General features: G+C 42.3%; 1 protein-coding gene across 1 annotated transcript; it reads left to right on the forward strand.

Moving 5' to 3' along the window:
- Positions 1–7042: 7042 nt before the first annotated feature.
- LOC134532482 (allergen Tha p 1-like) lies at positions 7043–13027 on the forward strand. Its single transcript, XM_063368905.1, has 2 exons — positions 7043–7259; positions 11850–13027. Exons 1-2 carry the CDS (start codon positions 7049–7051, stop codon positions 12035–12037), a joined length of 399 nt encoding a protein of 132 aa, XP_063224975.1. The 5' UTR covers positions 7043–7048; the 3' UTR covers positions 12038–13027.

Raw genomic sequence — 13027 nt, forward strand, 5'->3', positions numbered from 1 at the left:
ATACTAATTGAACTCTTATGAGGGTACTGATTGCTTCGTTGTTAATATCGCACGGGTGTTTTTTACTTGTAAGGGAAAAATTAAGAATGATAAGGCATCTAGTGCGTGGCAACAATGTTAATAGGCAATAGGAAATAAACTTCTAGCGCCTGTGGCATTGTCAACACACACTTCGTACGTGTACTGCATGTTGTATATAACCCCCTCCAACGCATTTGATTCTAAATTAGACTTCTAATAAGGATCCCTAATGTTATTGATAATATAATATAGCCTATAGCCTTCCTAGATAAATGTACTATCCAACACTGAAAGAATTTTTCAAATCAAAACAGTGGTTCCTGAGATTAGCGCGTTCAAACAATCAAACAAACAAACTCTTCAGCTTTATAATATTAGTATAAATATTATCTGGTGTCAAACATTATTATTTTAATTTTTAAAAATTTAAGAACTGGAGGTTTATATCTCTCATAATTCTGTACTATGATTAAAAAAAGGTTTTTCCAAGAGAAAAGAAAGTTATTTTTGTTGCCATAATGTTGGTACCACATGTATTTAACAGATACATTGTTCATACTGGGCACACCGTTTGTCATCTATCGGACTGACGTGACAACAAGGCAAGGTTTTCACACAAATCTCTTGGAGCTGTCCGGTATTAGTCTCTAGTGTGTTTGGTTTAGCCGAGCCTGAGTCAACTCCAGACGTATTGGCGGAGCGCACGTGACCCTAGTCAGAGGTGTGTTTGTGCTGGTGGGGCGGGATGATAAGTGCGACGTTCACCGTTGCTTCTAGCTCGGTATCGCCTCTAGGCGCAAGGTCCTGAACTGGCGCGCATTCTTCTCGTCAACTGGGGAATTATCGCGTTAGCCATAACTAGGGACCGGAAAAATTGGCGAAATCATTTCACGATAGGCTAAAATACAAATAGTTATACCTCAGTGCTACCTCTGCTATTGGCTCACCACTCACCTGGGTGACTCTGGGCCAATGAGGAACACCCGACCGAAGCTTTATCGAATCACCGGCTGCTACGTTGGGACGTCTCACAAGACAGAAGCCAATGAGTGGGTGGCATTTGACCGAGTGTACGTAGAACTAAGGAGTTCATCCTGGAGGTCATTGAACCCGCGAATTTTTCCGATCCCTGTCTATCAGCTGTTCCCTGATTCTACCTTCGTGGTGCGGGTACAGGGTGAGAGGAGGTGCGGGAAACCGGACATGTTCCGGAAAACATGTTGCACGGCCCGAGGCGACCCACGCGCAACGCACACTCAAGGTCGTGTCTACGAGTTGACTATCAGGGACCGGAAAAATTCGTGGGTTCAATGGCCTCCAGGATGAACTCCATAGTTCCACGTACACTCGGTCAAATGCCACCCACTCATTGGCTGCTGTCTTGTGAGACGTCCCAACGTGGCAGCCGGTGATTCGATAAAACTTTGGTTGGGTGTTTCTCATTGGCCCAGAGTCACTCATGTGAGTGGTGAGCCAATAGCAGAGGCAGCACTGAGGTATAATTATTTGTATTTTAGCCTATCGCGAAATGAATTCGCGAATTTTTCCGGTCTCTACTTATAGACGTGTTTTAATAGGCCTGTCTAAGCTTCGACACAAGCTTGTTGTCTGTCTCAAGGATCCGTACTGCTTAAAAGCACCGCCCCTCCACCCGCCCGGCTGACGCCGGACAGGCTTCTCAGGCACACGTGGTCAATCCTGGTCGCCCAGGTGCACTTGATGACTTCCTCAGGCTGGTGCACCAGCCTTCTGCACGGCCAGACGACGGTCGGCAAGAGGAGGCTAAGGGCCGCGCGCAGGGCCCCGCTGTTGCTGCAGTTGCCCCGCTGTAACCTCCGCTGCATGTGATCCGGGGGAGAGAGCCAAACGCCCGAACGTGCATCTTAGGTTTTTTTTGTTCATTTTAAAATGTTAGGTTAGCTACATTATAAATACTTTAAAACATTGTGGACGGTTGATTTGGTTAGGATAGCTACATTAAAGATACTGTGAAATCATGTTAACTGTTTCCTAGCCCTGGATAGCTACATATTAAAAAGTTATTTGCTAAGCAACCATAAAATGATTTTACAGTATTTTTAATGTAGTTATACTTACCTAATATAACCAACGATCCACAATGTTTTAAAGTATTTATAATGTAGCTAACCTATCCTATTCGACCGCAAAATTTAATGCCACACCGGTTTATACAATGAGATAGAACGGAAAAAAAAAGCGAGAATGATCTTCGGGGAACTTCGGGTGTGGCTCTCTCGTCTGTGAAAGAAGGCTTCCCGTGATCCGGTGATGCGTGCCAGTGTTAACGCGTGGGGTTGGTAGCATTGCGCGTCTCTCCGTCTCTCTCTTCCGCCAGGTCCCGAGATGCGCCCGCCCATAGCAATCCGGCCCGCGACTTGAACCAGGCTGAGCTGCCGTCATCGTCACACAGACTTGCGTCACAGAACAAGGAGGGAGATAAAGTGCGACTCATACAGTGGAAACTGAAACCATGTTTCACGCGACGTGTGTCGCCATCTGTTGGGCGGGCCCATAACTAACAGCAATAGAGGTTCTCATACAAAGTTTTTTTTTAGTTTAGTTATCTCCTTGGCGGCGCAAAACTAATTTAATCGATGCGAAAATAATTAACGCTGTTTTTTTAATAAACCGTCGTGTAATAAATAAAGGAGTAGGAGGTGCAATAACCCATTGTATTACACACCACAAAATTAGTGGCTACCTAAATAGAGTGAATTTTACTGGTTTGTTTGCCTGATAATAGCTTATACATTACTTCTCCTAATAAATTAATGTAGTTATGTCAGCAATATATTGTGAAAACTACTATCTAGCGGACGGGCCCATAATTACTTCAAAAAACTAGGTCTCAGTGTCGGTAATCCTGATCGTGGGCTTGTGGTCTCAGGGCAGTCGCCCCGCTCAATGCACGAGCTCCAACAGCGCGGGGGCAATAAGGGCGACTCTGGCTCGCGCATTACACGCTTCTTCGCCCCTACGCGCCAGGCACCGAGCTGGCGTTCCGCTCCTCTGTGTAACTTCTAACCGCTGACCCTGTCATTTCATGGTGGAATATTATATATGAAGGCTCTTTGCACTGTCCCTTAGTTTCACTGTTCATAAAGTTCGCGTTATAGACGTTATCATAGAACGAAACTTGTATGAACGAGTATGTAATGAGACACATTTAATACATGTTAAGCAGTTTGTAAGATGGTGCTTTTAACACACGGAGCTCGACACGCCGTTTAGTGATCTGGCCGTGCTTCGTGTTGAATTATTTAATGGCTGTTTACTTAAATTCTCATCTTGAAATTATTATTCTGTCACTAACATTGATTCCACCTCTGTTCAAGCTTGAGGCCAGCTCTGTTCAAGCCGCAAGCTGGTTGTGCGGAGACAAGTACAGCCTTGATAGTGACTTGTCTTGAAATTCACAGTTATAAAAAGCAGTTCCAAAGGTAAATGTATGATTCAAGCCACTGGCATCAGGCGCGCTGGGACCAAGGACGAGTGCCGCTGGATCGCAGCCATGGGCGCGACCTTTTCCCCGAATCCACTCAGCAGAGATGTTCCAAGGGGGGAAAAAAAAGTTACCCAGAATTCGAAGTGATGACAACGCCCAATACGGAAAACTCAGTTTCCAAGAAACATATTGTTACTTTGTACAACACATATGAAATACTTTTTTTTTAGATAATACTATCGAGATAATTGTAGCATAGTTTTATATTTTAATTTATTTTTCATTTAAGTATAATTTTTTTAACTTTATTTTGTTCTACTAATCTTATTAATGTGCTATTCAGCGAATGTTTTGCAAATAACGTTAACTATTAGAGGAACTGGGTCAAATGGCCGGGCAAGTATCCGAAACCAGTGCTACTATCACGTGGTTGTTGTGCAGTTGTTTCAAGTAGATGTACAGACAGCTGTTCCACTTGCAACAAGTAATGCCAGTGCACCCGCTGTCTCGCTGTCTCGTGGCTGTACCGCTGTCGGCGAGGTTAGCCGGGTCCCAGGGAACCTGTTCTCCCCTTGTCAGGAACTGGGGGGTGTCTCGTTCAAGGTCATTATTTTTAATTAATGTCTAACAACGTCAAACGTGTAGACCTTTTGACGTGATAACGTCTTATAAAACGATGAACGCCGGCTGCACGCACGAAAAATTATCATCACGTTCCGCCTGAGCCGAGCGTGCAAGAACCGGCCAACCACCGTGCGAGAAAATCTTCTATAGCCAGGTATGTGCCGGGTGGGGGTTGCAGTGGTGAAAGGATGGCGCGCTGGGAGACGCCGGCCATGACGGGGCGGGGGTCGCAGAGGTCGCCCCCCGCCCGCACCCGGGAGGTACGAGAGGCGGACAGGCGGTGAATGAGTTGAGAGCGGGGTCGAGGAGCACCATGCCCGTGTCCAATCCAATCGAAAAAAGCAGCAGGTCACCTGTTGACATAAATGATATTACTGAAGTACCACCATCTGAAACTGTTATTTGGACGCCGATGTCGTCTGAAACCGAGAGTTACAAACAAGCATTTATCAATCACTTTTTTTTTTTTAGCTTTAGAGCAGTAAATATGAATTAGTAAATGCCCAATTACTTTTTACACTCAATCATAATAATCCTACTGAAAATACATTCTTAAGGACGCCACGGTAATAAATAATACTGCACTCTAGCGGGTAAAAATCAAACTAATACGGTGGCAGCACGCTCTATCAGACGACGTATTACTGAAAACAAGATGGCGGCGGCACCCTCTAGCGCTCTTGGTGGCAACGCCAGGAATGTGTAACATCTAACCTCAGTAACGAAAAAATTCACGTGTTCTCATTTTATACTTATAATATATTTTATACTTTATACTTATAATATATTATAATATACTTATAATACTTTATACTTATAATATATTATAATAAACTACATCCGATGATAATTTAGTTATTTTTAAGAAAAATTATATTTTAATTACGAAAGTCATCTGGTGGATGGGGGATAAAATTAGTTTTTTAATCATATTATTTTGTATATCAAAATCGAGAAATACCCAATATAAGCTATATGGGTGCTTTTAATAATTCGTATATGGACAGTAATCTCAGATGTAGATATTAATGTTCCTCTTATTTTGAAAGTCGTTTGTGCAAAATTTCAGCTTTAACGTGGGGAGGGGGGGGGGGGGAGATGGAAGTGTTTTTTTTCTAAACTAATGTAGACAGTGGCATATCTCACGTTTTTTAGGTAAAGTGTGCAAAATTGTATCTATTTCGGAATAAAACTGTGGATTTATATAAAAAAGTTAAACACTTGAAATTGAATATGATTGTGATCATGAGAAGAATTTTTTATATGTCGAATATCTTTGCCACTGAATAAAATAAAGGTTCTATATGTTAACCTTGTGTAAAATGTAATTATAAAAATTAATTTCGTGTTAAAACTAACACGATATTAAAACTTCAAGATTTTAAGGTGTAGGCAATTTTGTGTTATTATTTATTTATTATATTACATCTCTCTGTTGACCCCTATACATGTTTATCATACAATTGGGGTATAGAGAACGTCAATAATTGCACATATAAATTATAACACAGATTACAAATAGATAAAAACAAATACGACATATAAACAAATCATAATCACGATACAAACTTGATAAAAAAAAGGATGACTTTATTTTAAAATTACATTTATTTATTTTCGTAACTATAAATATTCGGGATAGTTTTGCTAATGTTAACTTCCCTCGTTCAAATAATCATTATTTATAAAAATGTAGGATAATATTTTATATTTTATACAAAACTAAAAAAAAAAATATTTTTTCAAAACTCCGTTCCCCCGGAGAAACCCCCGGAATGGCCACCGCATGGGGAGCCCAAGAAAAGAAACGGGCTCCCCATTTGGAAGCCACCTGGAAGGTTTTTTTCTGTTCCACCCACCGTTTCTTTGGTAGCCTGACTTGTTACAAGGGACTGTATTCCTACCAGAGAAAATGCCGCCATTTCGTCTGGGCAATCCGCCTTGGAGGAGCCGGGGCGCGAACCCGGGTCCTTCAAGTCACAAGGCAGGCGCTCTACCCCAGAACCAGAGTGGTAGAGCGGTGAGGCGCTGTCTTCTTAACGGTGTTAGTCTCACGCGCTCTTTGCAGTTTGGTTTGTCTTTCACACGTGCTTATTTATGGCAGTTGAACTTAGAAACAACCATCTACCTAATTAGGGTGTTTTAAAAGTGATGTTAAACATCTAAAAATTTTAATACGACACTCGGACACTTAGATACATTATCCCGATAATATACGTTAAAAGTGTTTTCAACTGAATTTTGGGACGCTCGTCGCCAGAGAAATTTTCAAAGCGAAATTATAAACAACGTAATGGAACGGAAAGTAAACGATCAACAGTTATTAGGTTCTTAAATACAAATAAATGAGCATTAGGCCGTTCTACCAAAAGCAGGCCTACATAATATATCGGCAGATCGGTAATTGCTTTATCATGGAGTGATGAAGATTCTTTATGGATAACAAACAGAGCAAATAAACGCGTTGAACTATTGGTCAGTTGCAGAACACAAAACGCTTTACGCTCAGGAATCGCTAGGGCCCGGAAAAATTCGCGGGTTCCATGACCTCTGGGATGAACTTCATAGTTCTACGTACACTCGGTCAAATGCCACCCTCTCATTGGCTGCTGTCTTGTGAAGAAGGTGTCCCCAACGTAGCGGACTTTGATTCGATACAGCTACGGTGGAGTGTTTCTCACTGGCCCGGAGTCATCCAGGGTGAGTTGTGAGCCAATAGCAAAGGCAGCACTGAGGTATAATAACTATTTGAATATCAGGCTGTCGTGAAATGAATCCGCGAATTTTTCCGGTCTCTAGGAATCGCTTGTGTAGGACTGTTTGACATACTCTCCAGTGGTGACCTTGGGAGATAGCTCTGCAGCAGGAGGAGGAAGGGGGACCTTGGCGCGCGCTATAAGAGCCGCGGCGCCTCGCCTCGCGCGCAGTGCCGTCGACATGAGGACCTGCGTGCTGGCTGTGGTGGCGCTGGTGGCGCTGGTGGCGCTGGTGGCGCTGGCGGCAGCCTCGCCGGCCGGGGAGAAGTACACCAACCGCTACGACCACATCGACATCGACGCCATCCTGGCCAACAAGCGCACGCTGCGGGTGTACGTCAACTGCCTGCTGGAGAAGGGCGACTGCCCCCCGGAGGCCAAGGAGCTGCGCGGTGAGCCCTTCTCGTGCGGCGATGTGTCCGTCGCTGCTCAGTGCTCCACCCACTGGCGGGTGGAGGGCAGAGAAATAGCAGCAACCCTCCCCCGCTGAACCTTGAACAATTCTCCGATTTTTCTCCCAATTCCTCATCATTAGGGACCGGAAAAATTCGCGAATTCAATAACCTATAGAATAGACTCCAAGATCCTCTATGCACTCGGACATATGCTCATTGGCTACTGACTCGTGACAACTATTAACTAGAATGATTTTGATTCGATACTTCTTTCGTTCAGGATTATTCATTGGCTCTGATTCCTTCAGACAACCTGTGGTCCAATCACTGAAGCAGAAAAAGGTTAAACACATTTGGATTCTAGCCTTTCGCGAAATGAAACCGCGAATTTTTCCGGTCTCTACTCATCATTAGAGACCCGGAAATTTCGCGGATTCTTCTGGCCTCAGGATAGAATTCAAAGTTATAGTTGTGCTTGACCCATGTTTACTTTCCCATTGGTTGATTTCATAGCGAGCACATTTTGATCCTTGTTATTTGGCACTACCTGATTCGCTTACTTCTCTCCTAGCTGGACATCGTTGGCTCACGGTCGTAGACGGGCGTGTCCAAACAACTGCGTGCCAATCATGAACACAGTGCGAGAGTGTGAAGGTTTGCATTCTAACTTGCGACTAAATTAATCCGCGAAATTTCCGTGTCTCTACTCATCATAGTTCACCAAACTTAATAAGCCATTGTTTTACTGCAGTGCCATAGATAATGGGTGGGGACTGGAAAAATTCGCGGTTTCAATGACCACTAGGATAGACTCCACGATTCTCTATGTACTCGGGCAACTATCACCTGGTCATTGGCTACCGACTCGGGACACCTGTTTACTGCGATTCTTGTGATTCGATACTTCTTTTGTTGAGTGTTTGCCATTGGCTCAGAGTCCTCCAGGTAAATTGCGGTCCAATCACTGACGCAGCATTAAGCTAAACGAGTTTGTATTTCAGCCTGTCTCGAAAAGAATTCGCGAATTTATTCCGGTCTCTAATAATGGGACGTTTTTGAACCACAAATAAAATTTACTAAACATTTCAATTTTAAATATACCAATTTTTCGATTATAATATTTCATTTGGCCCTCCCCTGACCCTCATTCTGGACCCACCCTTGACTCCGCCGAACAGAAATTATCATCGATGACAAGGTAACCTTTCCCGCATTTCCCAGACTGGCGCATTGGCACACTCGCGGTTACAGTGCTTCTCATGAAATTTTTTTCGTACTACTGTATAGGTAGAGATCTTCGAACGTTGTAGTTCTTTTATTGTTGTGGTTGGTAGAATTATTTTATAACATGTCGTAGTTATTTTCAGGTGCATTATGTACATTCAGAAATATAGCAAACGCTTTCTCAATTGTTGAAATCAAGTACGGAAAACCATCTCCCTCGACCATATCGAAAAATAAAACTAATTCACCGTGTCAAATTCTAACATACAGTCAAACACTCCCGTAAGATAGAAGTGTATTTACGTGTAGGTCACGGAAATCTCGAATTTTCCTGACTTTAGTGACAAAAGTACAGGCCAAATTTTGTTATTTGTTGACTGGAAGTTTTTTTTATCCAGGTTGCCAACTTATAAACGTGGAATGTTTGGCAGGGACCAGAGGATTCAGTTCGCCTCGTGACTTGTGGGCTGCCAGTCCTGGCTGGCAGCGTCCTCAAGGTTAAAGCCACTGGCAACCTTGTCCAAGAGAACGACCTACATACGGCCAAGGCAGGCACCAGCAGGTCGTTTCCTCTTGCCGTAAAGGAAATGCTGGAAAACTTCAGACGTGTTGTGTCTTGCCCTTGAGCGACACACAGCGAACCCCCCCCCCCCCACCACCACCCCGAGGACGGCATGACGTAACCATCAGGTTCCCTTGCGGCAGGAAGTGCGGAGGTATAGGAGGAGTCTTAATGAATGCGTGGGCGCCCAAGGACTGTGGAAGTATGGCCGTGCTGCACGTCGCTCGGAGAGTTGACTGAGCTGACTGAGCTGACTGAGCTGGCTGAGCTGACTGAGCTGACTGAGCTGACTGAGCTGAGTCGAGCTGAGGGCTTACACGCACTCAGCGTGCGGAACTGCGCTGCAGAGGGCGCAGTCTAAGAGCCATTTGGTGTGTAAAACATTTCAGCTCTCGGTTTCGTGGGAAGATGGCGAACCCACGTTTAGCAAAGATAAAACATTAAGTTGCATACCAAACGTATCGGTGTGCCAAATGAAACTTTGTGATGGTGAAACTTCCCCGGAACATATTTGGCCATAATATAAAAAAGTAATCTTAAGTTTTAAAATACTTTAAAAACAACTGGCATTACAAGTACAATGCATGTTCTCCTTGCAGTACGTGAACGGGCTCGGTGGCAAAGCAGTAAAGCGGTGCTTGTTGACGTCAAGAGACGTGGTTCGAGTCTCGTCCCCGCAATTGTTTTAACGTTTTTAATAACATTATATTACAATTATACTACACAATAATGTTAAATCAGCTTAATAAGGATGATATTGGTTTGTAGTAATTATTTACAGACTAATTTCAGTCGTTTAAGCAAAAATAAATATACAAACATATACTTAGTGATATAATATGTTTTTTTTAATGTTTCAGGGTAATTTTTAGTAATATCATTAAAGTATAAATAATATAAAGCATAAACATAAAAATTACTTAGATATAATCGAAAATGTTGATCCGAATTCATTTAATCTATGGAACTTGTAATTCAAGAACTACCAAAGATTATAAAACGTATTCTTTCAATTATAATCCTAAATTTTCCTCTGTTGTACTAAGAATAAAACTACATTTTGTGGCATTTTGTAAAATGTGTTTTGTTCATGATTAAATTGTAAGAGTGTGTTGCTTGAATCAAATGAAAACATTTAACTTTTTCTGATATATTTTATATGTTGATTTTAGGCTTATTTATTTTATTGACATATTTTATGTTTCGAAGTTAAGCCATGCAGCCCTGTCTTAAATTAAAACACATAAATCTTTACAAAGTAGGTACATGAAAGAAAAGCTAAATAGAAAACTATATACAAGAAAAAACGTAAAGTAGTTGCAAATTCAATAGAATATAAACTAAATAAACAAATCACGAGAAAATATTAAAAAATTAAAATCATAAGATATACATGATTTAACGTATAAGATATTAAAAATTAAAAACCTAACTAATTCAAAAATGACAATAATAGTTTCTAGTAATAATTACTACACATCCACACTCAATCATTCTGTCACACATTACTGATACCGTAGTTTAACCTGAGCATAGTATTTGAGCAAGAACTGGAACAATGTTTTCTTAAGCACTGAAAGGGGATGCTGGAGTCTGATGGCCTCGGATAGTTCATTCCAAGTACGTGCAGTATTCACAGAAAAACGTTTTTGCTTATGTAGTTATATTGTGTTTTGAGATGGGCAAATAACTATTTCGCTGATAAAGTGTGCCTATGCCATGTCGTGAACTAAGGTACTGAAACTTGACAGCAAGATAGAAGGGGGGCTGAATCATTAATGTTTTCTTAAGCAGTAAAAGGAAATGGAATTGTCGTCTCAGTAAATTATCTTACACTGTAATTTATTTTAAATTGAACAGAAATACTCGTGTAAAATTACAGACATTTGTAAATTTGCACATTTACATGAAACCAACTATATCGCTACAAAGTAGTGTTCGCAGTAATACTGGGTTAGAATTCTTAACCAGGCATTAATGCATTGAATGTCCCAGTACATCCAATATTTAAAGTTTAACCGTTCGCTGAATTGCTTATTTTTCTTGTAGTATTGCAATCGATTTCTTGGCATCTGGTTTCCAAAGGAATGTTGTAACCTAGCGTGCATGTAACATTGTTGTGTGGAGTCGAGGTGTGAGGTGTGACGTGTGAGGTGTGAGAGATGTGACGTGTGAGAGATGCGAGGTGTGTGATATGTGAGGAGTGACGTGTGAGAGATGCGAGGTGTGAGGAGGGACGTGTGAGAGATGCGAGGAGTGATGTGTGAGAGATGCAAGGTGTGACGTGTGAGGTGTAAGGTGAGGAGTGACGTAAGTGACGTGTGAGAGATGCGAGGAGTGACGTGTGAGAGATGCGAGGAGTGACGTGTGAGAGATACGAGGTGTGACGTGTGAGAGATGCGAGGAGTGACGTGTGAAAGATACGAGGTGTGACGTGTGAGAGATACGAGGTGTGACGTGTGAGAGATGCGAGGAGTGACGTGTGAGAGATACGAGGTGTGACGTGTGAGAGATGCGAGGAGTGACGTGTGAAAGATACGAGGAGTGACGTGTGAGAGATGCGAGGAGTGACGTGTGAGAGATGCGAGGAGTGACGTGTGAGAGATACGAGGTGTGACGTGTGAGAGATGCGAGGAGTGACGTGTGAAAGATACGAGGTGTGACGTGTGAAAGATACGAGGTGTGACGTGTGAGAGATGCGAGGAGTGACGTGTGAAAGATACGAGGTGTGACGTGTGAGAGATGCGAGGAGTGACGTGTGAGAGATGCGAGGAGTGACGTGTGAGAGATCCTGCCCGCAGCGCACATCCCGGAGGCGCTGCACACGGCCTGCGCCAAGTGCACCTCCTCGCAGAAGAACCTGCTGAGGAAGGCCATCCGCTACCTGCGCGCGCACGACCGCGCCACCATGGAGCTGATCGCCAAGCACTACGACCCCGACAACAAGTACACCAAGTCCTTCTCCGACTTCATCGACTCCGACAACTGAAGAACCACTTCTCGCGGCGCCGGCTACCACCCTGGCGGACAGCAACAGGCCATCCGCCTGCCGAGCACTAACTTGTGTCACAACAGCAATTTCCTATTCACTACAAAAATACTTCGTGTCAATATTAAACTGCTTTGTTGACACCAAGAAATTATTTCATTGTCACTCCAGAATATTTTCTATGGCGCCACAAAGCAGTTTTTATTCCGCTGCACTGAACATTTCACTATCAACTGGTGACTATAAAAATTAATTCCTGGTAGACCTTAGTTTTATTCCATGGTGCTTGTAGCTACCAGAAAGTAATCAGCGATTAAGTGACTTCCAAAGAAACTTTATTAAAGCTATCTCAGATTTAACGCTTTTTGACCGTAGCAGCATATCGAAGAGCCAGCCAGAGTGCATACAGTTGTATTAAATATATCTTGTTGCAACTGGCAGAAGCCGCAAATCAATAAGTCAATGGTTGGAGATTAAACAATCTTGAGACGTTAAGTCTCGTACCCCGGCATCGCGTAGCCAATCAGAGACTATAAAACTTGATACGTGAATGACATCACCTTTACATTTTGAATCTGAAAGCCTGTTTTTTCTCTGTGATCCAACATGAAGCTCCTTAACTAGTTAGTGATCACCAGATTTATTCAATAAACCAAGTGCTAATTACTTTGAAAACTTAGTTCCATATAACTTAGCGAACATCAGTTATTTATTATACTTCCTTTTTATTCAAACGATTTAATCAAGGTTTTTTTCAGTTCTTACAAAGATGCTTCACTATAAAAACATATTTACATAATTAGAATTCCATGTAAACATACTGTCAGATTACACTTTTTAATGGCTCTTATTAGTTCGTGGGCATTATGAAAACAAAAACTTTACAAAATTTAAGTGCCTTTACTCTATCAGAGCTTGCTAGTATCAACAGTAGCATATATTTTATCCTTTGTAATTTCACAACAACATAAAGCAAGCTGTTTAACAAAA

Source organism: Bacillus rossius, chromosome 6 (assembly GCF_032445375.1).
Source record: "Bacillus rossius redtenbacheri isolate Brsri chromosome 6, Brsri_v3, whole genome shotgun sequence".
Lineage (NCBI taxonomy): Eukaryota > Metazoa > Arthropoda > Insecta > Phasmatodea > Bacillidae > Bacillus > Bacillus rossius.